The 25850-nt window shown below is 49.6% G+C and overlaps 2 protein-coding genes and 2 pseudogenes across 4 annotated transcripts; all 4 read right to left on the bottom strand.

Moving 5' to 3' along the window:
* Nucleotides 1-4726, bottom strand: LOC145551325 (uncharacterized; annotated as a pseudogene). The gene is made up of 7 exons (XR_014087136.1): nt 4588-4726; nt 4370-4389; nt 2895-3124; nt 1514-1637; nt 1252-1320; nt 796-855; nt 1-235 (listed from the first exon to the last, which is right to left on the bottom strand). The product of XR_014087136.1 is annotated as an uncharacterized LOC145551325 (transcript).
* On the bottom strand, nt 4553-22791 carry LOC145551322 (NACHT domain- and WD repeat-containing protein 1-like; annotated as a pseudogene). Its single transcript, XR_014087135.1, has 20 exons — nt 22671-22791; nt 21550-21635; nt 21362-21478; nt 20749-21103; nt 19367-20665; nt 13126-13328; nt 12878-13042; nt 12654-12770; nt 12353-12531; nt 12223-12287; nt 9441-9538; nt 9142-9340; nt 9071-9086; nt 7369-7607; nt 7118-7208; nt 6896-7044; nt 5966-6238; nt 5342-5887; nt 5157-5262; nt 4553-4877 (listed from the first exon to the last, which is right to left on the bottom strand). The product of XR_014087135.1 is annotated as an NACHT domain- and WD repeat-containing protein 1-like (transcript).
* On the bottom strand, nt 14671-15731 carry LOC145551324 (NACHT domain- and WD repeat-containing protein 1-like). The gene is made up of 3 exons (XM_081605812.1): nt 15692-15731; nt 15203-15466; nt 14671-15119 (listed from the first exon to the last, which is right to left on the bottom strand). Exons 1-3 carry the CDS (start codon nt 15729-15731, stop codon nt 14671-14673), a joined length of 753 nt encoding a protein of 250 aa, XP_081461938.1.
* On the bottom strand, nt 15651-17555 carry LOC145551284 (NACHT domain- and WD repeat-containing protein 1-like). The gene is made up of 3 exons (XM_081605805.1): nt 17107-17555; nt 15997-16082; nt 15651-15925 (listed from the first exon to the last, which is right to left on the bottom strand). Exons 1-3 carry the CDS (start codon nt 17216-17218, stop codon nt 15797-15799), a joined length of 327 nt encoding a protein of 108 aa, XP_081461931.1. The 5' UTR covers nt 17219-17555; the 3' UTR covers nt 15651-15796.
* Nucleotides 22792-25850: the final 3059 nt, after the last annotated feature.

Genomic DNA, 25850 nt, shown 5'->3' with positions numbered 1-25850 from the left:
GTCGGATCAGAGTTTATTACAAACGTTCATCATGTTTTCACTGAATCATTAACAGGTCAGATAACTGATTGATCTGGACAGGAAGGAACAGGGATCTGGTTGCTATGGGTTACTGGTTTCTTGGGTCACGTGATTGAACTCTGAGCCAGCGGGACGCCTGCCGGCCGCTCACATGGCCGTAGATTTCTCCTCGGCGGCGATGACGTTGTCGTAGACGTTGCTGCCGTCTCTGGACCTGCAGCACAAACACAATCAGCACAACACAAAAATGGGATTTTCAGCTGCTTCCATTCACTCGTGCCATGTTTTAACTTCCTAATGCTAATAACTCAGCCTGGTTTCTCCAGGGGAGGAATGCTGGTCAGAACCGGAGCAGGAGATCCGGTCGGCTCCTCAGAGCTTTTAAACCTCTGGACAGGTTCCGGTCTGCTGGGTCTCCAACGTTTGAATCAATTACCAAATGAATCTTCCGTCTGTGGACTCTGACTAGAGTTGGAGTCATTTTGTTTTTTAGTTGTTCTGCTGCGGTTCTGACCCCAGAGTTCTGCTGCGGTTCTGACCCCAGAGTTCTGCTGCGGTTCTGACCCCAGAGTTCTGCTGCGGTTCTGACCCCAGAGTTCTGCGGTTCTGACCCCAGAGTTCTGCTGCGGTTCTGACCCCAGAGTTCTGCTGCGGTTCTGACCCCAGAGTTCTGCTGCGGTTCTGACCCCAGAGTTCTGCTGCGGTTCTGACCCCAGAGTTCTGCTGCGGTTCTGACCGTTCTCCAGGTCTCTGCGACTCGTCTGCGGTTCCTACCTGGCCAGGTCCAGCCGCGTCTCGTACTTCCCCTTCTCCGACTCCAGGCTGCTCCTCGGCCTGCAAACAGAACCGGGTCGGATCAGCCCAACATGAAACATCTGGACGGGACCAGATCGGGTCGGGTCGCTTGGACCAGGATGGAGGCTGAAGGTGGCGCCACTAACCAGAGGAGCTTAGCAGATGTTCAGCTTTCCTTTCATATTTCTGACTAAATTTAGTCCTTTTATGAATAAAGTTATAAAGTTATCAGCTCAACAAAAACTAATAACATCACAAACAGAAGAAAAAAAACATTAATTACAATAAAAACTTTGATTAAAAGAGTTTTTAAAATGAACTAAATTAGAAAAGTGTCTCGTTAGCAGGAAGTTTAGCTTCTTTAGCTTTTTTCCTGCTGTGCCGCTTTTGGCCAGCAGGTGGCGGAAAACCCGCCTGAAGCGGCAGCAGCTTCACCTCAGGCCGTCCAGGTGGGTCTCATACGGGTTGGTCTCAGCGAAGGTGGCGTCGACGCTGGAGCGCCTGCTGACGAGACACACACACACACACACACACACACACACACACACACACACACACGTCAGCTCATGCTGACCAATCAGCAGACGGCTTCATCTGCTAAAAGTGGTCTAGTCCAATCAAACAGGGCCTCAGCTGTCAGACTGTTTCTGCTCCACAGGCGATGAAGATGAAGTGATGAAGAGGAGTTGTGACTCACCTGCTGGACTCGCACCAGACCTTCTTCACCAGCGCAGCGATGAAGGTGAGGATGAGGAAGCCGCAGACGGCGACGATCCCCGTCAGCCACTGGGGCAGCAGCCGCTGCGACTGGCTGGCCTGGCCTGCAGGCAGAGGTCAGAGGTCACTATGGTTAGCCAATCAGAGTGGAGCGGCGGTCCTGACCCGGTTTCTCTGGAACCGGTTCTGCTAACCAGAACTCTGCTGGCTGGTGACCTTTCACCTGTGGGCAGAACAGCAGCAGATCTGGTTGCTTTAAATCTGCTGCAGTTCAACTCCTGAAACCAAAGATCTGCAGGAAGACGGTTCAGCTACACTGTAAAAAGTCAACAGCAAACTAAACGTCCGGTTTTCAAAGTAAAAGCCCATCCTTTGTTTTCCAGGTCGGACAGGAAACGAAGAAAAACCTGAAGGTTTAGCAAAACTCAGCTTTTATTTTGATATTCCACTTGTCAGCAAGCCAACGTGAAACTAAATATTTAATTTTAATTTAGATATTTAATAAGCAGAATTCAAAGTTGGTTTAAATATTAAATATTTAATTTGGAGCTAAATATTTAGCTTGGATGCTAATTTTCAACTTCCTGGCTAAATATTATGTTTGTAAATTAAATATTTATCTTGGAACTGACATTTATAGAAGCAGGAATAACATGGTGAGTTTTTGAATATTCACTGTTTTTTCCTCTATGAAAGACTAAATGAACCAAATTAATTTTTACAGTGTGATTTTACAAACTGGACCCATAAATATTCTGTTTTTAGTCGTTATGTTCCTGGTTCACAGGTCGATGACTCATCGCTTTATTGTTATATGATCATAATAAACGGAAAAGATTCTTCCTGGATCAAAGTTACGTTAAAACTTTGCGTTTAAATATTTTGGTGGTAAAACTTTATTTGAAGGGCGAATCAGGCTGACATGACATAAACATGATATATTACATGTAATAAACATGAACGAGTCTTTATGAATGTTGTCATTCAGTAAATAACACTTTAATCTAAAGTTTCATTAAAAGTGCCAACTTTGCATGATTTTGTAAATTATGATAATTTAATGCAAAGTTGGCATTTTAATGAAACTTTAAAGCAACTTTGGATTAAAAGTCATTATTTACTGAATGACACTTCATGACAACAAACATTCATAAAGGCTTCATGTTCATATCAGATGTTATTTCATGTTTATTACAGTTTTATTCACACCTTCAAATAAAAAGTTACCATTTTGGTTAAAAACAAAAGTTTCTTCATTTTTATTCACTTTTTCTAGATTTTAACGCTAAAACTGTTTCCTATCATTTTTTACCGGATTGGATCTCAGAACCTCAGGTTGAGTCCCGGGTGAAGCAGCCTACCTGTCTGGGCCGCCGCGGCTCCGACCAGAACCAGAACCAGAACCAGCAGGCAGGACGTCAGTTCGGTTCTTCCCATCTCTGAGTCTGAAACAAACATCTGAGAGCCGCAGCTGTTCCTGCAGAGCTCGGATCATTTCTGTTAATCTGTAACCGGCTGTTATCTGCTCCACTGGCTCGGCCCGACCTGCTGCTGCGGCCACAGAACCAGAACCGGAACCGGAGCCGTCTTCCTGCTGGAAACCGACTCAGAGTCGCAGCTTCTCTGCACAAAGTTTACCTGCAGAAACGCTTTGAGGATGGTTCAGGCCCGTTGTCAAGGCAACCAGATTATCACACCGTAACGGTAACTGAACCGGAACCGAGCCCGGTTTGGTGTCGGGGGGCGTGGAAACACGTGCCGATCAGCGGAAATGAGACTGATCGATTAACATCCGGGACGTTTCTGATCCAAATCTGGAATTAAACCTGCTGCAGATGCAGAATGTTTTACTGCACCTTTTAGAAACCAGAATGTTTTTATGAAACATTAAAAAACTTCTAACAAATGTCCAGTGTTTCCATCCAATCACGTTTCTGTTGCTAGGCAGAATAAATGAGCTCCGTCATTTTGGTTTTAGATTCTAAAAATAGACAAAAAAATTTAAAAAAAAATCCAGACCAAGAAAATAAACAGTTTACCTCCAGCGTCTCCATTTATTGAAGATTTTTCTTTTAACGAGGTTTTTGTAAGATGAGGTAATTTTATTTATGTAGCACATTTTCAGCAACAAGGCAGTTAAAAGCTTTACACGAGTTAAAATGAAATACAGACAAAATAACAAACCAAAGGAATGAAGAAGAAAAAGAATCTAATGTTGATCTAAAGTAACTATGTGATCCTGTTCAGGTTCCTCTGGTCTGATCACATTTCTGGGTTGGAAGAACAAGAATCTGAAAAATAGTTCCGTTTCCTCTGAATAGGGAGAACTCTACAGATACTAACAACGTAAAATTAAAAGAGGAAAGGACGCAGTAGGGCAGGTGGCAACATTCAGAGAAAACAAAGACATGAGTGAAGGCGGTGAGGTCAAAGGCCATGAAGCCATGTTGCTCAGCCTAACCCAAAGTCCGATAGAGGTGTTGTTATCCAGGAATGATGTCCTTGGCAGCGCTCAGATCCATGGAAACAGGAGGGTGAGGAGGGAAGAGCGTTGTGTTTACATATCTTCAAGGAGATTAGAGATATGCAGATATCCAGAGGCTCGATCAACAGGAAGTAAAGCCACACAGTCACACTGGATTACCAAAATAAACAGGAAGTCGAGCTCAAAGCGGAACCAAAACATGGAAACTTAAAACATAGAAAGTAAACAGAATCTTTTATTTGTAAATCATTTTAGACAAACTCAAACTTTGCTGCTTTCTGTCTGTTGAACATCTGAAGGAATCTAAAGCAAAACGCGGCGACCAGCTGTTAGCATGAACTACTCCTGTACCTGAGGCCGATATTCATGATCTGAACGGAGACGGAGCGGAACAGGAGAACGTTCTTCACCACAATAAACTATTTTTAGACAGCAGAACATTTTAGTAGAAGAGACAAAGCGAAGCGTAAAGCATTAAAGGTTTCACAGTAAAACTAACGCAGATGTTTTACGTGATGAAGGTGAGCAAAGTCTTCAGATCTGGCAGTAGCTGCATCTCCAGGTCCTACAGCAGGACGCAGGCGAGGACGGCTTCCTGCTGAGCGTGCTCACTAGGTTCAGGCTGATCTGGGCCGGGTCGAAGACCTGCAGGTCGGAGCGGCCGGCCCCGCCCTTCTCCCTGGAGGTGACCCGGTACCGGGCCTTCATGTTCTCAGAGGTTGTGGTCCGGTCGACCCGGTCCGGACACCTGAAGGCTCCTGGACGACGCGGCCCTGCAGGGTCAGGCCCACGAAGCCGTTCCTGAAGGTCAGCATGCGGACGACTGGCGAGTAGACGAACTGGACGCACAGCAGCTTCCCTGATGGAGACAAACAGACGCATCGGACCGGAACCGGACCCACTGGAACCACAACCGGACAAACCAGAAGGGCAGAAGACCAACTGGGTCAGTTCTGAAATGATGCTGAAAACGGCAGAAAGATACACGATGGAGGACGGAAGGAAGGATGGACCGGCGCCACCAGAGGTGAAGTTCTGGTTTGGGTTCTGAGGTTCTGAAGGACTGGTTCCTGCTGTTCCTCCTCAGGAAAACAGCGGCCATCTTGCGGTGTACCTGTTGGTCCTGAAGCCAACTCACCTGAAGCGACGTCCCAGACCTGGACGGTTTGGTCCTGCGATCCGGTGAAGACGAAGCGGTCGCTGTCGGCGAAGGCGGCGCAGAGGACGCCCTGGAAGAAAAGCCCCTGTTGGGACGGCAGAGCAGAGCGCACGGTGAGGGAGGAGTCTGGGTCTCCGCTGCGGCCTGAAGCCGTCCGGTCTCACCTGGTACTCCATGGTGTGGTCCAGGGCCACCGGGTCCAGGGCCACAGCCGCAGCGTGGCGTCCTGGAGCCCACCAGGGCGTGCGTCCCCCAGTTGCTGGCCGTGACGCAGGTGATCCCGGAGCTGTGAGGCTGCAGGTCGGTGCCAACGCCGGTGCCGAAGTCGTGCAGCTTCACCTCGCCGCCGGCCGTCCCGTACAGCAGCCGGCGGTGGGGCAGCAGCGCCATGTGTGACGGGGGGGCGTGGAGCAGCGGCGCCGTCGCCAGGGGCCCCTCCACGGCGGGGAAGCCGTCTCTGGTGGCGACCTGGAACAGACGCAGCGCGTCCTGGTGGGCGACGGCCAGCAGGCTCTCCTGGGAGCCGAAGGCCAGGCAGAGCACCGGGGTCAGGCCGTCCGGCGGCGGGATGCACAGCGTCTCCTGGGGCAACGCCAGCGGGTAGATCAGCACCGTGCCGCTACGCAGCCCGCACAGCAGGAGGCGCTTCTGCTGCGCCAGCTCCAGGCAGCTGACCTCCGCAGACACCGGCAGGCGCTCCGACACGGAACCTGGGCAGAAACGGGCCGGGTCAGAGGAGAACCCGGATCCGTAGCTCTGGTTGGACCCGTCCAGAGAGCCGCTCTGACCTGTGCGGTTGTTCCAGCTCAGCACTTCCCTCTGGGTCTGGTGGCGCACGTAGAACACCTGATCTCCGTCTCTGGTGACGACTGAGTGGGCGGAGCCTGCCGGGATGTGTGGGAGGGCTTGTGGCTGGGGTCGTAGGTCAGACTCCACAGCTGGACCGAATCCGCCGCCGAGGAGGCCGAGACCACGAAGTGGTCATAGAGCAGCAGGGCGGTGACCGGAGCGTTGCAGCCGCACATAGCGTCCACCAGCTGGCCGGTGGTCACCGACCAGATCTGACCAAAGCAGACACAACAAGACGTCACTGGCTTCCTTTCACAATAAAAGCTTAAATCAATCTTACCTTCATTCTATTAGCAAACTGCCAGTTTACAGAAATAAATCCTGACGGAGAATTTATCAGGAAGACAAATCAGCAGAACCAGAACCAGAACCAGAACCGGGCTCAATACCAGCAACTGGAGGTCAGAAAAGACAGAGCAGAAGAGCTGATCTAGAAGAACTTTCTATGTTCTATGGCAGTCGTGGCTCAATCAGAGGTTTGGCCTTGGGAGAGGCGGGTCATCATCTATAGAAATAGAACGGTTAGAGTTCAGCAGCCGTCGCTCGGTTGGTTCCTGGAGACCATCACAGCCAGACGGAACCAGACCGGATGTGGTTTCTGTGGAGAGAAAGATCTGAGAGGAACTTGAAGGTTGGAGGGCAGCAGAAGCAGACGGGTTCCTGCCGCACTGAGCAGAAGTCCAGCCTTGAAGGAAGAAACTCATGTTTTGCAGCATCTCTGCTGGACAGGATGTTTCTGGAGGTTTAACACGTCATCTGGTTCGTCTGCTGCGATGCTTCACCACCTGGATGTTCAGCGTGTTTCAGTGCTGTGATGCGTCGGCTCCCCTCCCTGCTGTTAGTGAGGAGGACCACCAGCTGGTTCTCACTCGGATCAGCTGATCCGCCGCTCCAGTGACGACGCGTCGGCCGTCCGGCGACACGCAGGCCGATAAAACCTCGTCATCGTGCTGCAGCTCCAGGAATCCGTCCACAGAGTCGCTGCAGATGCGGAACAGGCTCAGAGTCCGCTCCCTTCCTGAACACAGCAGCAGGAAACACGGGTTTGGCCTCAGGACCAGAACCGGTTGGTCCAGTTGGGTCTCTGCTACCTGCCATCAGGATCTTCTCATCCTCTGAAGCCGAGAAAAGAGTCGGAAGCAGAGGAAACTCTGAGACGGTTTGCTGTCCTGTCCTGGAGATCTGCAGACAGGAAGTTCACCTTCATCACCAGAACATGTGAAACATCACGTTCTAGATCCTGGAATCATCCAGGACAACATAGAAATATTATCCTAGAGCCTCAAACTCTGGTTTCTGGTCCAGTTTCAGGCCTAAAGTTAGTTTCAGTGGTAAAACTCACCTGATGCAGGAACCCGTCGTCTGACACCACAAATAATGACCCACGTTTAGGTGAGGCCACTGAAACCACTGGAGTCAGGCTCCGGGTCAGCCGCACCATCGTCTGGGTCCCAGCAACCGGGTCAAAGATTCTGACCCGGTCCGAGTCATGCAGAGATACCACAAATCTCCCAGAACCCCCAAAACCAACGACATGTCCTCACTGTGGATCTCGGTTCCGTCCCACTTCCAGACCTTCACCTGCACACAGAGTAAACAAACCCGGGTTCTTCAGAACCAGCTGCAGCTCCAACATGCTGAGGGAAGGTCCAACATGACGACACGAGTCAACCCAGAATGCCCCAAAACACGGAACCGCATAGAACCACACAGAACCAGATAGAAACCACATAGAACCAGATAGAACCACATAGAACCAGATAGATCAACATAGAACCACAAGATCAACATAGAACCACATAGATCAACATAGAACCACATGATCAACATAGAACACATAGAACACATAGAACCACACAGAACCACACAGAACCAGATAGAACCACATAGAACCACACAGAACCAATAGAACCACATAGAACCAGATAGAACACATAGAACCACATAGAACCGCATAGAACCACACAGAACCACATAGATCAACATAGATCAACATAGAACCACATAGAACCACACGAACCACATAGAACCACATAGAACCGCATAGAACCACATAGAACCACACAGAACCATAGAACCACATAGAACCACATAGAACCGCATAGAACCACATAGAACCAGATAGAACCATAGACCACATAGAACCAATAGAACCAATAGAACCATAGATCAACATAGAACCACATAGAACCACATAGATCAACATAGAACCACATAGAACCACATAGACCAACATAGAACCACACCACAAGAACCAGACCAATAGAACCACACAGAACCACATAGAACCACATAGAACCACATAGACACATTTAGAACCACATAGAACACACAGAACCACATAGAACACATAGAACCACATAGAACCACATAGAACCACATGATCAACATAGAACCAACAGAACCAACAGAACCACATAGAACCACATAGAACCAACAGAACCACACAGAACCACATAGACCAATAAACACATAGACAAATAAACCACATAGAACCACATAGAACTGCATAGAACCACATAGAACCAGATAGAACCAGATAGAACCACATAGATCAACATAGAACCACATAGAACCGCATAGAACCACACAGAACCACATAGAACCACATAGATCAACATAGAACCACATAGATCAACATAGAACCACATAGAACCGCATAGAACCACATAGAACCACACAGAACCACATAGAACCACATAGATCAACATAGAACCACATAGAACCAGATAGAACCAGATAGAACACATAGACCACATAGAACCAGATAGAACCACATAGAACCAGATAGAACCAGATAAACGGGACGTGAAAACTGCTGACGTAAGACAGACGGAGACGGACAGCAGGAAACCCTTCAGTCCGTCTCAAGAGAACCACAAAGGGTTCCACCTTCCACGGTGCAGAAGGTGGAACCCTTTGGTTCTGAAGCAGACAGAACCTCAGGCGGACTTGGACTGAACCCGTCCAAAAGACAGATCCAGAACTTTATTTACACAGAAAGATAAAACCCAAAATCACAACAGAGAACTGAAGAGACAAACCCTGAAAGCAGCAGAGCTGAAGACCAAAGAACCTTCAGGACATCAGAGCCAGTCAGGCTCCGCCCACCTACCTGCATCCAGCTGTGGACAAACAGCAGCTGTCCGACACCTGCAGGCGAGCCGAGGAAGGGGCGGAGCCAGCAGGCCCCGCCTCCTGGATGCAGAACAGCTGCTGGCCACTCTTTAAGCTCCACCCCCTCAGGGAGCCGTCTGCAGCCAATGAGAGGCAGTGGGCGGAGCTTTCGATGATCTTTACCGACAAGATGGCCGCTGCGCAGGACAAGACAGACAGGAAGTGCCGTCATGGTCCGATCTGAGCCGTAAGAATCTGACATGAGCTCTTGGTCCCACCTGATGGTCCTTCCAGAACCTGGAGGAGATGTTTGTCCAGGAGGCTCCAGCCGCCACCAGCGCCGGCCGAGCGTGACCAGCAGCTGCGCCGCCGCGTCCACGCCAAGCAGAGCACACCTGGACACGCCAGCGGCGGCTAACTCATGATGCTAACCTTAGCTGATGAGGCTGACCCGGTCTGACCCGGACAGCAGTGGTGGGAAGTAACGAAGTACAAGTACTTCGTTACTGTACTTAAGTACAGTTTTCGTGTATCTGTACTTAAGTAGATTTAATAATGTATACTTTCTACTTTACTCCACTACATTTTACAGTAAGTATCTGTACTTTCTACTTCACTACATTTCTACTAAACTGTCTCGTTACTCGTTACATCAAGTCTCGTTGCTCTTTTGTCCGTTAAAATGTGAAGTTCAGGGATTTAAGATGGCGCCGTAAAATCCCAGCAATAACGTGACGTAGTGTCTGTTGTCACCCATCGGCTCCACCTTTACTCGCTGCGGAGCTCCAGACATGCGCAGTGTTTCCTCTGAGGGGAGGAGCTGTCTGTCTAATGTCAGTTATATAATAGCTGCATAAATCATAGATATGGCGACATGTAAAATCAGCAGCGCTTCGCTTTCACAGATGGTGGGACTTCGTCCAACTTTTAGCGTCACTTTAAAGGAAAGCTTAAAGGTAATATCTGTGGATGTGATGCTAGTAAAGCTAGCTGTATTGACTGCAGCACAAGTTAAAATGTGCGATGAAAAACAAGTTGTCACTCATGCACTGAATTATTGTGTGGAGGTGTTGACTGAGGTGTCATAGATATGGGACAACGCTGTGACCAAAGTGCAATATAGTAATATGACATTCATGGACGATCCGATTCTTCTGGACGGATCTTGACCAAGTCCTATAGTACTGAAGCCTCACTGAGAGCCGCTCTTTGTTCTTGTAATGCTCTGCGTACACTGCAGTAGCTATTTTATTTCATTAAAATATCTTTATATTTAATTGGTGAATAAATAAAACAAGAACGTAAGAACACAGAGCATGCTCATTGCTCTTTGTTTTCGTCTCCTGTCATGGTGGCAGACGTTGCAGCAGGAGGGAGGATGAGAACAGTCACCTCCTCCTGCTTGGTTACTTGTTGCTTATTGGGCCTTGGACAGTGTTCATAGTTGAGCGTTGTTAATTGCTATGTTTAATGGTGCAGACAATTATATTTCTGACATTGGCAATATGGGCAACCGCCCAGGGTGTTATTTCTTTAGGGATGGCAGGAGACCTGTGTGTTGTGGCACAGAGATGAAAGCAAAACAGAATGAAGAAGAGTTTGAATTGTCACTGGATAATTTATTTCAGCTCTAAGTATTTATATCTAGGTGTTTTTATGGGAAAGTGAATCTTTCAGATCAATTAGAGAAGCAGTTTTGATAGGTACTTAATTTTATTGTCATGTAGCATGGGGTGCTGGTTTTGATTTGGTCTTGGGTTCAGTGGTCCAGACTACAACTCTGCTCCGTGGCTCCTTGGTTCCATGTCCTCCTCTGCCAGTTGGATTTCTTTTAAATAAATGTGTGGCAAAAAAGTGAGTTCATGTTATGTTAGGACAGGAGACGAGATGTTTCCATCCCTGAAATTATGATGCATAGAATCAATATCTAAGTCTAAACTATGTTACAGAGTAAACTCAATAAAAACATGTTTTATCTGTGGCATTGTTCATTAAAATGGCCACATTTCTGATGTATTAAAATTAATATGATCGGTTCACTTAATGATATTAGTGATTAGGTATGCATTCAGCAAGTACTTTTACTTTTAATACTGAAGTATTTTTAAAGCCAGTTCTATTTTACTTTTACTTAAGTAAAATGTTAATGTGGTACTTTGACTTTTACTTAAGTACATTTTTTGAGTACTTTCTCCACCACTGCGGGCAGACTGGATCGACCGAGACGCAGAAGCTGTCTCGGTGGTTCTCTTTGGAAACTCCGCCCCCATTTGTGCCACTGCGACTTTAAGAAGGAAACCTATTTGCGGTTTGTCAGTAAACTAAATGGGCGGTCATAACCGGTCAGAATGGATCAGAACCGATCAGAACCGGTCAGAACGGGTCAGAATGGATCAGAACCGGTCAGAACAGATCAGAGCCGGTCAGAACGGGTCAGACCGGTCAGAACGGGTCAGAACGGATCAGAACCGGTCAGAACGGGTCAGAACCGGTCAGAACGGGTCAGAAACAGCCACAGGAAAGGTTGTAATGCTCCATATTTTGCACCAGACTGGATAATATGTGTTTTGCTTCTATGAGCTGAGATGTGATTTTGCTCAGCGCTTCCAGCCTCAGGCCCGTCTGTCCATGTCTGGTGTTTGATTTTGGTCTTTGGGCCGCAGTGAAACATAAATTCCCCCTGGGAGATAAGAAAGTTCTTCCACCTCCTCCTGCCCCCGACGCCTTGGGCAGAATCTGAGAAACATTCAGGGACAAGAAGACATTTGGACGCTCTGCAGAAACACAAAGGTCAAACTTCCCTCTGTTCAACCACATCAGAACACATTTCAGCTTCTTGAAGCTGCTGTGAGGACATGGGGGACATGGAGGACATGAGGGACATGGAGGACATGAGAAACATGGAGGACATGAGGGACTGACGTCTCTGAAGGCTCAGCTCTCTGACCTCCGTGTGCTGCAGTCAGCGTGTGCTGCAGCGCCCCCCCTGGCTGCTGCAGGAAGCTGCTCCTCGGGATCAGAACCGGCTCCGGACCGTTTGGAGCCAATCGTCACACTGGCTGCAGAGCTGACCAATCACGGTGCGGAAGCTGGAGGCCAGGTGGCGAGTCGGGCCAGCAGCTCGGAGTAAAAAAACAGACCGGTCTGGAGACAGGGGAAGCACAGCGGGTCACCCAGAACCGACCCAAACGGGCCAAAAATGTTCCCACCCAACCACACTGACCCATGTGGCCGGACAGGATGTCCAGGCTGTTCTTCATCAGGACCAGAGCCTCATGGACCAGTCCAGTTTCACAGCAGTCCATGTACTGGGAGCACTGGTCCAGGTCGCTGATCAGGCTGGACACCCCACTGACCCGGCTCTGACAGTAGAGCCACTCGGCGCTGCCTGCACACAGAACCAGGAGACACTGGATCCACTGGTGGAACTGGACAGGGACGTCCAGATAAAAGCTCCTGTGCTGCAGCTCTGGTTGGTCTGAGCGCGCTCAGGTCAGTCATGCAACATACCTACTACTTCCTGCCGTAGCTCCTCCACAGACCGGCATGCAGCAAGTGATACGGCAACTCCTGCAGCTTCCGGACATTCGCCAATCCAGGAGCAAACCACAGCGGCTGGGGCGGGACCTTGGGAAGCAGAGAACCAATCAGAACTCAACATCCACCCTATTTGTTTCATCACACAGAGAGCACGCTCAGACGTCTCCTCATGTCCACCACAGGAGTCCTGGTACCTTCCTGTCGGACAGCAGCAGCGTCAGACCCGGAAGAGCCACCGGCTCAATCTTCCAGACCAGCGACCCAGGAAATACTCCGCCAGGATCCTGTGGGTCCGCCCCGTCGCTCTGGCGTCAGATAGCGGGTCTTGACTACCTCTGAGAGAAGCCTAGAAGAAGAAGCTCGATGTTGTTCCAGAAGAACTGAAGCTGCTCCTGGTTAGGACATTTGGAATGGACATGGAGGACAACTGGAGGACATCTACCGGCTGCTGAGGCCAGCATGGCGACTCCGTCGGTCCACTGGACCTCCAGCTGGTCCCGCAGGTCCCGCTTGAGCCGCGCCCACAGGACAGGTGGCATCCGGATTAACGAAGGTGTCGGAGGCAGGGAATACCTGTATACCTCACCGATGACATCATCGTCCAATGACATGACATCACGCAGTTCCGCCTCCATCAGGCCTCTCCTGTAGAGTTATAGAGACATAGAGACAGTCGGTTCTAGGTTTAGTGGATCATCCTGAGAACCTCCAGTCCATCTGGAGGGAAACCCAGAGCTTCCAACTCCAAGGACTTCTGGATCACCTCCTCCTGCTTAGATCCAGGATCTATTTTTCAGTCCTGATCCGTATCTCTGGACTCATGGAAGAGCAAATCCAGAACTTCACCATCTGCTCATCCTGCCATTCCTCAGGGGAACGAGGACCAGAACCAGCTTCCTGTCCGCTCCAAACCTGAACAGTGGGCAATAAGCTGATAGCAGAGCTAACTTTTGGTTTAGCGCCTCTGTTAGCTTTAAAGATGCTTAGCACACTTGCTAATGATTTGAATTGAAGTTAGCATTTTACCATTCACCATTGAACAAATTGTTCAAACAGCCCAAACAAAGGTTGGGTTCCAGGTAACCTGTAAAGGTTCTTCTGCTCCAGCACATCCTCAGCAGATGCTCTGCTAGTCTCCTCACCTTGCCAACATGATGTATCCAAGGCCCCGCCCACCAGCTCCTTCCCATGTTTCTCCTCAAGCTTCAGGAGGAGCTGTGACATCACTTCCTCTGAGCTGGAGCCCAGCCGCAGCTCGGTTGGTGGTGTGAAGGATGTCCAGTTCTTGGCAGCAGACAGGATGAGCTGAAGGTGGAGAGGAGAGCCGGAGGCGTGGAAGCTCTGCAGCACCGCGTCCTTCCGCACCTGGGTCAAAGTTCGAATAGCCACCTGCAGATGGGACTCCATGATCTGCTGCCCTGCATCACGAGACAGACGCTACACCTCAAAGACGTTTCCTGCAGCGCCAGCCTCAGCCGCATGCTGGCAAACGCCTCGCTGGTGGTTTCGATGGAGACCAGCAGGTGGACATTTGGAGGCACGTCTGTGGGCAGCCAGCGCAATTGGTGAGCCTGATGTTGGTCTGCCAGCTGCTCCAGGGAGTCCAAGATGAGGAGCAGAGTGTTCCCCTGCTGAGAAATCTTCTCCAGGATGTTCTGGAAGAGCCGCTGCAGCTCCAGGTGAGAGCTGACCGACAGCAGGGGGCGTGGCGCCAGGCCACACGCCAGACACACCTGGAGGCAGATGCTGTGGAGGACATGGCTGATGTTTGGCCTCTGAGGACGATGGGCGGCCAGCAGCCTAATAACCAGCACCGCCCTGGAATCCAGGACACCCTGCATCTCCTGTGCCAGTTTGCACAGCAGAGCGGTCTTCCCCATCCCAGCAGCGCCGTGAATCACCAGCGGACCGTGGTGGACCAGGGTGGACTCCCACATGGTGAGGCAGATCTTTCCCAGAAGCCCATCTCTGCCCTGGAGACTCTTGCTCAGCTCGTCAGCCATGACGGTGTGCTGCCTCGCCTCTTCCACCCAGCCAAACTCCTCCTCATCTTCCTCTGTGCTTCCCAGATCTTCCTCCTGTCCTCCCCCTCCAGTTTGACAGCCTCGCTGATCCGGGTCGTCATCTGGGAGATGAACTGCTGGCAGACGCTGTCCAGGTACTCGGCGTGTTCCTTGCGCTTTGGGTCGATGCTTCCTCTGTTCAGCTCCACGCAGTGCAGGTTGAGGATCTTCTTGGACGTGGCGTACAGACGCGACTTCAGGCCGGTGAGGAACTCCTGAGCTTCAGCATCCAGCAGCCCGTCTGCAGTGAGGTCCATGAACCTGGCCAGACGTTTGTCCTTCATCCTTTGCCGAGGAATCTCCCGGACGAAGAGCAAGGCGGCCATTTGGCAGTTGTCCTTCCAGACGCCTTCCTCCAGCGCCCGTTCTGTGACTGAATGAGAAGCAGGAAATGTTAGTCCTCCTGGACCAAAAGGACAAGCGTGGGGACATGTCCATGCCGGGGACATTTCTCACCTGATGAGTAGAAGAGCTGCTTCTGCTCAGCTGTGATGTCTCCAGCCGTCTCAGCCTCAGTGGCTGCAGAGCGTAGCAGCTGCAGTAGCTGACTCTCCGTGACGCGCCAAGACAGAAGGTCATCGTCATGGAGCTTTGCCACCTCAGGTCGGAGGTCATCGTAGTGTGGGAATCGTGCAGTGACTGGCTGCAGAACATAGGTGGGTGGCACAGAGTGTTGTCCTTCCGAAACCACTGTTGCAGTTGCTGAACACCTTCTGGATTCTTGGACAGCGTGGACAGAAGAACCTCAAACGCTTTTCTGGGATGAGACGAGGAAGAGGTCGTGACCGTACCGGTTCCCAGCAGGCCCTTTGGCACCCAGACATGAGGAGAAGCAAAGTAAACGTGATCACATCTACAGATGCAGAACATCAAGACAACCAGCATCATGGAGGAACGCCGAGGCGTAAAGAACCTGGTGAGAGGCTCAAAGCAGCATCACTTTACTGGCCGCATTCAGCCGCACGTCTACGAGGTACAGTGGCATCGATCCACCGGCAGGAGACGCAAACGCCACCGGCCGGGGTTTTACCAATGAGAGCCTGGAGAACGTTAGCAACTCACCACGAAGGCCGGTCCAGCAGAAACCTTCTGACTCGTCTGGATCTCCTGCAGGAAGATCTCACTGACCTCATGGTCTCCATACGGGAAGGTCCGGATCCCCCAGCTCAGATCCACCACCTGGACAGGAAGTGATGTCACTCACAGAAAGATTACATCAGACTCTCGGTGCTGAAAGAGGACGGACCGACCTCAAAGACCAGACCCAGACGGCGGCAGAACGACCGGACCTCCGGGTACGCCTTCTCCAGCAGAACCTTCCTCTCAACGGTCATGTCTGCACAGAAACCAGGGAATTCCTGTCAGAACCAGAACCAACACCAGAACCAACAACAGGACCAGAACCAGAACCAACACCAGAACCAACAGCAACAGAACCAACACCAGAACCAGAACCAACACCAGAACCAACAGCAAAATATAACCAGAACCAACAGCAGAACCAGAACCAACAGCAGAACCAGAACCAACAGCAGAACTTCTAACAGACTGGCTTCTGTAAGCTCTGGTACCACGGAGCGGACCTCTCTGACACTCCAGAGCCTCCAGAACCTCGTGGATCTTCACGGCTCCTCGCTCCAGCGGTCCAGAACATGTTGGATGTCTTCAGAGGATTTGACAGCGCCACTAACCCTAACCCTGGTCGTGTTGATCCAGCTGCTAGACGTTCTGAGGGAACCGGGTCGGCTTGGTTCTGGAGTGGAACCTGTGGCTCATGCATTAAGAGCTCAGCTTTTATTCTGAAAGTTGTCTGAAACGTTTGAACGAAGCGCAGACGTTCATCATAGATGCTGCCTCATGTATGACTCCGCCCCCAAATGCTAAGTGGCATAAATACCTGGAAAGCTCGGCCCACCTGTCTGAATAACCATGGCAACGGCCTCCGCTTCAGTCCCTGAACGCGCCAGTAGAGCAGCGTCATGTGACCGCCTCCACCTGAGCCCCGGTTGGACCTCAGGAGCCGAGGCGGATCATTTACTGACCTCAGCGCTCGGACCGATGAACTTTTCCCATAAATCTTTCATCTTTTGTTTGAGGCTAAAAAGGTTCAGTTTCATAATTTACAGTAAAAGATTAAATCAGAACTTCTCAGAGCTTTCGGGTCGGTTCTGGTTCTTTTTATCAACTGAAAAGTTTCTGCACGTTTCCAGGCTCCAGGTCTGAACCGGGTCAGATGGACCCGGCTGAACCAGAACATTCAGGGTCACCTGATTCTCACACATCAACTCAGATCAGCAGAACTGGACCCGAACTCTGTCCAGAACCCAGACTCCAGAACCAGGCTTGGGAGCAGAACTGACCTGTGAAGCTGGAGCTGATGAAGATTCGGATCATGTTGCTGCCGGTCCTCTGAGCTCCTTCGCAGCGTCCCCTCAGGACGTCCCGCGCGCCGGAGCTTTGTCCTCCATCCATGGTCTCAGACCGTCTGCCGGTTCTGGTTCTGTCTGTCGGCGCTCCTGCAGCTCCTGGTTTCCCTGGATGGTTTCCTCCCCGCAGAGCTCCGAGTTTCTGTTTACGGGTTCTGATGAAGCTGCAGAACCGGACCGGACCGGTCGGCGCTGCTGAAGGTTCTGCTCTGAAGATCAGCGTTCGCACCGGCTGGGCTCAGGGCGGCATCTCCCAGGGGGCGTCGCTCCCAGCTGCAGCGCAGACTAATTACAGCGAGGAAGAGGAGGACAACAAGCCTGTGACATCATCATCTTCATCATCATCTTCATCATCCTGCAGGAGCTGAAACATAAACATTAAATCTGAGCAGATTTAATGATCATGTTTGATGTTTTAATCCAGTTTTTACACGTTTTTTCTCTATTATTGAACTTTTATTATTCAAACTTTATTATAATTCAGGATGAAGATTAACATCAACTGTCAAATCAATCTAGCTTTTTATTAACTTTATTATATTTAAACATATTCTTCTTGTCATGTGATTCAGACACGTTTTTCTGATGTGAAGCTAAATGAACCCAGAAGAACCGGAACCGGTTCTGAAACTTCTGCTCTCAAATGAAGGCTGACGTCTCGGGTTCAGCTGCAGGTGTTTGTCAGCCAGAGCCTGAAAACAAACTTTAGTTTCTGTTTGTTCTGCAGTTTTACCTGCAGGCTGTTTGGACCTGCAGGTCTCTGGGGTCCAGCTGACAACAACAACCTGCCATCAAATCATCATGTTTGTTTCCTTTACAACAATCTTAATGGAACTGGAACAGTTTTCATTTTATTTCTGTTTCTGGATATTTTTCCAGAATGTCCAACTTTTTCCTGTAAACATTCAAGTGGAAACCTGTTTCACCCATTCTGTTAAAAAATAAATGAAATAAATGAATGAATTAGTGTTCTATCAAAGCTACATTTATAAACAATTGTATTATTTAAGTATGTTTTAATACATAGTTCAGCATATTTAAATATGATTAGTGGCTATAACAATAGAATAGGATGGAATATTATGGTATTGATGTATGATGAGCAGATTAAAAAGCACACAGCCGTTCATCATTTAATAAATTATTTAGTAAGATCAATACATATTTATATAACTATACAAACACAAATAAATAATGATTAATACTGAATAATATATATTGGATACATGTATAAATATATATATCTCTGTTTTCCAGCCGACTAGTTCTATCTTCAGAGACTCAGCAGCTGAGATTGAGTCCAAACTCTGATGTGATTCACTGGATAATTTATGTGGGTCCGCCCCGTCGCTCTGGCGTCAGATAGCGGGTCTTGACTACCTCTGAGAGAAGCCTAGAAGAAGAAGCTCGATGTTGTTCCAGAAGAACTGAAGCTGCTCCTGGTTAGGACATTTGGAATGGACATGGAGGACAACTGGAGGACATCTTACCGGCTGCTGAAGGCCAGCATGGCGACTCCGTCGGTCCACTGGACCTCCAGCTGGTCCCGCAGGTCCCGCTTGAGCCGCGCCCACAGGACAGGTGGCATCCGGATTAACGAAGGTGTCGGAGGCAGGGAATACCTGTATACCTCACGATGACATCATCGTCCAATGACATGACATCACGCAGTTCCGCCTCCATCAGGCCTCTCCTGTAGAGTTATAGAGACATAGAGACAGTCGGTTCTAGGTTTAGTGGATCATCCTGAGAACCTCCAGGTCCATCTGGAGGGAAACCCAGAGCTTCCAACTCCAAGGACTTCTGGATCACCTCCTCCTGCTTAGATCCAGGATCTATTTTTTCAGTCCTGATCCGTATCTCTGGACTCATGGAAGAGCAAATCCAGAACTTCACCATCTGCTCATCCTGCCATTCCTCAGGGGAACGAGGACCAGAACCAGCTTCCTGTCCGCTCCAAACCTGAACAGTGGGCAATAAGCTGATAGCAGAGCTAACTTTTGGTTTAGCGCCTCTGTTAGCTTTAAAGATGCTTAGCACACTTGGCTAATGATTTGAATTGAAGTTAGCATTTTACCATTCACCATTGAACAAATTGTTCAAACAGCCCAAACAAAGGTTGGGTTCCAGGTAAACCTGTAAAGGTTCTTCTGCTCCAGCACATCCTCAGCAGATGCTCTGCTAGTCTCCTCACCTTGCCAACATGATGTATCCCAAGGCCCCGCCCACCAGCTCCTTCCCATGTTTCTCCTCCAGCTTCAGGAGGAGCTGTGACATCACTTCCTCTGAGCTGGAGCCCAGCCGCAGCTCGGTTGGTGGTGTGAAGGATGTCCAGTTCTTGGCAGCAGACAGGATGAGCTGAAGGTGGAGAGGAGAGCCGGAGGCGTGGAAGCTCTGCAGCACCGCGTCCTTCTGCTCCTGGGTCAAAGTTCGCTTAGCCACCTGCAGATGGGACTCCATGATCTGCTGCCCTTCATCACGAGTCAGACGCTCCACCTCAAAGACGTTTCCTGCAGCGCTCAGCCTCAGCCGCATGCTGGCAAACGCCTCGCTGGTGGTTTCGATGGAGACCAGCAGGTGGACATTTGGAGGCACGTCTGTGGGCAGCCAGCGCAATTGGTGAGCCTGATGTTGGTCTGCCAGCTGCTCCAGGGAGTCCAAGATGAGGAGCAGAGTGTTCCCCTGCTGAGAAATCTTCTCCAGGATGTTCTGGAAGAGCCGCTGCAGCTCCAGGTGAGAGCTGACCGACAGCAGGGGGCGTGGCGCCAGGCCACACGCCAGACACACCTGGAGGCAGATGCTGTGGAGGACATGGCTGATGTTTGGCCTCTGAGGACGATGGGCGGCCAGCAGCCTAATAACCAGCACCGCCCTGGAATCCAGGACACCCTGCATCTCCTGTGCCAGTTTGCACAGCAGAGCGGTCTTCCCCATCCCAGCAGCGCCGTGAATCACCAGCGGACCGTGGTGGACCAGGGTGGACTCCCACATGGTGAGGCAGATCTTTCCCAGAAGCCCATCTCTGCCCTGGAGACTCTTGCTCAGCTCGTCAGCCATGACGGTGTGCTGCCTCGCCTCTTCCACCACCCAGCCAAACTCCTCCTCATCTTCCTCTGTGCTTCCCCAGATCTTCCTCCTGTCCTCCCCTCCAGTTTGACAGCCTCGCTGATCCGGGTCGTCATCTGGGAGATGAACTGCTGGCAGACGCTGTCCAGGTACTCGGCGTGTTCCTTGCGCTTTGGGTCGATGCTTCCTCTGTTCAGCTCCACGCAGTGCAGGTTGAGGATCTTCTTGGACGTGGCGTACAGACGCGACTTCAGGCCGGTGAGGAACTCCTGAGCTTCAGCATCCAGCAGCCCGTCTGCAGTGAGGTCCATGAACCTGGCCAGACGTTTGTCCTTCATCCTTTGCCGAGGAATCTCCCGGACGAAGAGCAAGGCGGCCATTTGGCAGTTGTCCTTCCAGACGCCTTCCTCCAGCGCCCGTTCTGTGACTGAATGAGAAGCAGGAAATGTTAGTCCTCCTGGACCAAAAGGACAAGCGTGGGGACATGTCCATGCCGGGGACATTTCTCACCTGATGAGTAGAAGAGCTGCTTCTGCTCAGCTGTGATGTCTCCAGCCGTCTCAGCCTCAGTGGCTGCAGAGCGTAGCAGCTGCAGTAGCTGACTCTCCGTGACGCGCCAAGACAGAAGGTCATCGTCATGGAGCTTTGCCACCTCAGGTCGGAGGTCATCGTAGTGTGGGAATCGTGCAGTGACTGGCTGCAGAACATAGGTGGGTGGCACAGAGTTGTTGTCCTTCCGAAACCACTGTTGCAGTTGCTGAACACCTTCTGGATTCTTGGACAGCGTGGACAGAAGAACCTCAAACTGCTTTTCTGGGATGAGACGAGGAAGAGGTCGGTGACCGTACCGGTTCCCCAGCAGGCCCTTTGGCACCCAGACATGAGGAGAAGCAAAGTAAACGTGATCACATCTACAGATGCAGAACATCAAAGAACAACCAGCATCATGGAGGAACCGCCGAGGCGTAAAGAACCTGGTGAGAGGCTCAAAGCAGCATCACTTTACTGGCCGCATTCAGCCGCACGTCTACGAGGTACAGTGGCATCGATCCACCGGCAGGAGACGCAAACGCCACCGGCCGGGGTTTTACCAATGAGAGCCTGGAGAACGTTAGCAACTCACCACGAAGGCCGGTCCAGCAGAAACCTTCTGACTCGTCTGGATCTCCTGCAGGAAGATCTCACTGACCTCATGGTCTCCATACGGGAAGGTCCGGATCCCCCAGCTCAGATCCACCACCTGGACAGGAAGTGATGTCACTCACAGAAAGATTACATCAGACTCTCGGTGCTGAAAGAGGACGGACCGACCTCAAAGACCAGACCCAGACGGCGGCAGAACGACCGGACCTCCGGGTACGCCTTCTCCAGCAGAACCTTCCTCTCAACGGTCATGTCTGCACAGAAACCAGGGAATTCCTGTCAGAACCAGAACCAACACCAGAACCAACAACAGGACCAGAACCAGAACCAACACCAGAACCAACAGCAGAACAAGAACCAACACCAGAACCAGAACCAACACCAGAACCAACAGCATAAATATAACCAGAACCAACAGCAGAACCAGAACCAACAGCAGAACCAGAACCAACAGCAGAACTTCTAACAGACTGGCTTCTGTAAGCTCTGGTACCACGGAGCGGACCTCTCTGACACTCCAGAGCCTCCAGAACCTCGTGGATCTTCACGGCTCCTCGCTCCAGCGGTCCAGAACATGTTGGATGTCTTCAGAGGATTTGACAGCGCCACTAACCCTAACCCTGGTCGTGTTGATCCAGCTGCTAGACGTTCTGAGGGGAACCGGGTCGGCTTGGTTCTGGAGTGGAACCTGTGGCTCATGCATTAAGAGCTCAGCTTTTATTCTGAAAGTTGTCTGAAACGTTTGAACGAAGCGCAGACGTTTCATCATAGATGCTGCCTCATGTATGACTCCGCCCCCAAATGCTAAGTGGCATAAATACCTGGAAAGCTCGGCCCACCTGTCTGAATAACCATGGCAACGGCCTCCGCTTCAGTCCCTGAACGCGCCAGTAGAGCAGCGTCATGTGACCGCCTCCACCTGAGCCCCGGTTGGACCTCAGGAGCCGAGGCGGATCATTTACTGACCTCAGCGCTCGGACCGATGAACTTTTCCCATAAATCTTTCATCTTTTTGTTTGAGGCTAAAAAAGGTTCAGTTTCATAATTTACAGTAAAAGATTAAAATCAGAACTTCTCAGAGCTTTCGGGTCGGTTCTGGTTCTTTTTATCAACTGAAAAAGTTTCTGCACGTTTCCAGGCTCCAGGTCTGAACCGGGTCAGATGGACCCGGCTGAACCAGAACATTCAGGGTCACCTGATTCTCACACATCAACTCAGATCAGCAGAACTGGACCCGAACTCTGTCCAGAACCCAGACCTCCAGAACCAGGCTTGGGAGCAGAACTGACCTGTGAAGCTGGAGCTGATGAAGATTCGGATCATGTTGCTGCCGGTCCTCTGAGCTCCTTCGCAGCGTCCCCTCAGGACGTCCCGCGCGCCGGAGCTTTGTCCTCCATCCATGGTCTCAGACCGTCTGCCGTTCTGGTTCTGTCTGTCGGCGCTCCTGCAGCTCCTGGTTTCCCTGGATGGTTTCCTCCCCGCAGAGCTCCGAGTTTCTGTTTACGGGTTCTGATGAAGCTGCAGAACCGGACCGGACCGGTCGGCGCTGCTGAAGGTTCTGCTCTGAAGATCAGCGTTCGCACCGGCTGGGCTCAGGGCGGCATCTCCCAGGGGGCGTCGCTCCCAGCTGCAGCGCAGACTAATTACAGCGAGGAAGAGGAGGACAACAAGCCTGTGACATCATCATCTTCATCATCATCTTCATCATCCTGCAGGAGCTGAAACATAAACATTAAATCTGAGCAGATTTAATGATCATGTTTGATGTTTTAATCCAGTTTTTACACGTTTTTTCTCTATTATTGAACTTTTATTATTCAAACTTTATTATAATTCAGGATGAAGATTAACATCAACTGTCAAATCAATCTAGCTTTTTATTAACTTTATTATATTTAAACATATTCTTCTTGTCATGTGATTCAGACACGTTTTTCTGATGTGAAGCTAAATGAACCCAGAAGAACCGGAACCGGTTCTGAAACTTCTGCTCTCAAATGAAGGCTGACGTCTCGGGTTCAGCTGCAGGTGTTTGTCAGCCAGAGCCTGAAAACAAACTTTAGTTTCTGTTTGTTCTGCAGTTTTACCTGCAGGCTGTTTGGACCTGCAGGTCTCTGGGGTCCAGCTGACAACAACAACCTGCCATCAAATCATCATGTTTGTTTCCTTTACAACAATCTTAATGGAACTGGAACAGTTTTCATTTTATTTCTGTTTCTGGATATTTTTCCAGAATGTCCAACTTTTTCCTGTAAACATTCAAGTGGAAACCTGTTTCACCCATTCTGTTAAAAAATAAAATGAAATAAATGAATGAATTAGTGTTCTATCAAAGCTACATTTATAAACAATTGTATTATTTAAGTATGTTTTTAATACATAGTTCAGCATATTTAAATATTAGTGGCTATAACAATAGAATAGGATGGAATATTCTGATATTGATGAATGATGAGCAGATTACAAAGCACACAGCCGTTCATCATTTATTTAATAAAGTATTTAGTAAGATCAATACATATTTATATAACTATACAAACACAAATAAATAATGATTAATACTGAATAATATATATTGGATACATGTATAAATATATATATCTCTGTTTTCCAGCCGACTAGTTCTATCTTCAGAGACTCAGCAGCTGAGATTGAGTCCAAACTCTGATGTGATTCATCCTGCAGTGAATCCGTCTCTCTTTATAGATTCTCCCTCTTCTTCCTCACATCGTGTCTTTAGGAAACCTTCAAAACAAAAACGGAGAATTTAGGATGAATTACATATAAATAATAGTCTTTACCACCTGTGTAAACTTTGCTGGTGAATGTTATAACACATAATATAAGTTTTATAATATGTTACATTGTTTCATTTCTAATATAGGCTCTTGTGTTAGATAATCTAAGTCAATGTTAGAGAATAATTAATTATTTTAGATTTACAGAATCTCAGTTATCCTTCATAGCGGCTGAATCCGTATTACACCGAGCACTGTAGCTAATATTAGCTGGTATCCATTAGCTGGTGGACATAAATACAGTAAAGTAATATTATAATCACAATATATACACAGTAATATGTCCATCTTACTTGTGAAATGTTGTCTGTGGAGCCTCACATCAATAGTCCATCGATCAGAACAACAATATCCTCAGTGCTGAGGCATCTTCTGCTGTTTTGGTTGAGCAAAGTAGGAGGGACGACCTCTCCAAGATGGCCGCCGTATTTCCTGCTCCGGAGCAGCCAATGCGGGGTCTACTCTTATATTATGTCTATGGTCTCTTACCTTATTTGGAAATGGGACCATTGCACTCCGGAAGGGAAGGGGGCGCTATTTCGTATATTATCCGTTGTCTCCCGTTATTATTTTCTTTTGAAATCTGTGATACATCGAAATCCACTTTGGACCAAATGGAACCACAGTGTCTGAAGGTCCTGGAAGAACTGAAGCAACCAGAACCTGTGGAGATAAAGCTAGAACCAGAACCAGAACCTCTGGAAATTAAACCTGAACTTTGGGAACCTGAGTTCCTGCAGATTAAGCTAGAACTGGAACCAGAACCTGTGCAGATTAAATGGGAAGTGGAGGAACCAGAACCTCTTCAAATAAAGCCAGAACCAGAACAAGTGAAGCCAGAACCAGAGGAAGCAGAGGAACCAGAACCTGTGAGGGTGAAGGAGGAGTGCGATGTTGTCTCCATCAGCCAGGATGAAGAACAGACTGGATCCTGATTGATTTTAAACTGGACCAGATGGAACCAGAACCAACAGGAGCCCAGCTCATCTCTAGGAACCCTCCAGAACCAGAGAATGTGGATCAGTCAGGAAGCGGTGAAGAACACTGTGAGTGAGGGAAGAGCAGAACCTGGAGAACTGGACCAGAACCCCAAACAGAACCAGTGGAAAGAGGAGAAACTGTCCACCTGCCAGATCTGTGGGCGTAGCTGCATCAGTAGCTACCTGACCGTTCATCTGCGCCTCCATGCCAGAGAGAAGCCCTTCTCTTGCCCCACCTGCGGGAAGTGCGTCAGCGTGAAGAGTCATGTGACCCGCCACCTGAGGACCCACACAGGTGAGAAGCCGTTACCTGCCAGAGCTGCAGGAAAGCCTTCAACCTGCAATGCAACCTGCGTTCCCACCTGCGGACACACACCGGCAGGCTGTTGTCCTGCACCACTTGTGGGAAAACCTCACACTGAAGTGCAACCTGACCTTCCACCTCAGGACCCACACTGGGGAGAAGCCCTTCAACTGCCCCACCTGTGGGAGAAGCTTCAGCCTGAAGAATGACCTGACCCGCCACCTGAAGACCCAACAGGGGAGAAACCATTTTTCTGCCAAACCTGCGGGAAAGCCTTCAACTCCACAGCAATCTGAAGTACCACCAGAAGACTCACGCCGACAAGACGTCCTCATGCCAGTCCAGCGGGAAGAGCTTCAAAGCCAAGACCCCCCTGAATCACCACAT

This window comes from Poecilia reticulata, chromosome 4, assembly GCF_904066995.2.
Source record: "Poecilia reticulata chromosome 4, P_reticulata-male-v2, whole genome shotgun sequence".
NCBI classification, from domain to species: Eukaryota; Metazoa; Chordata; class Actinopteri; order Cyprinodontiformes; family Poeciliidae; genus Poecilia; species Poecilia reticulata.
This window is presented reverse-complemented; position numbering and strand designations above follow the sequence as displayed.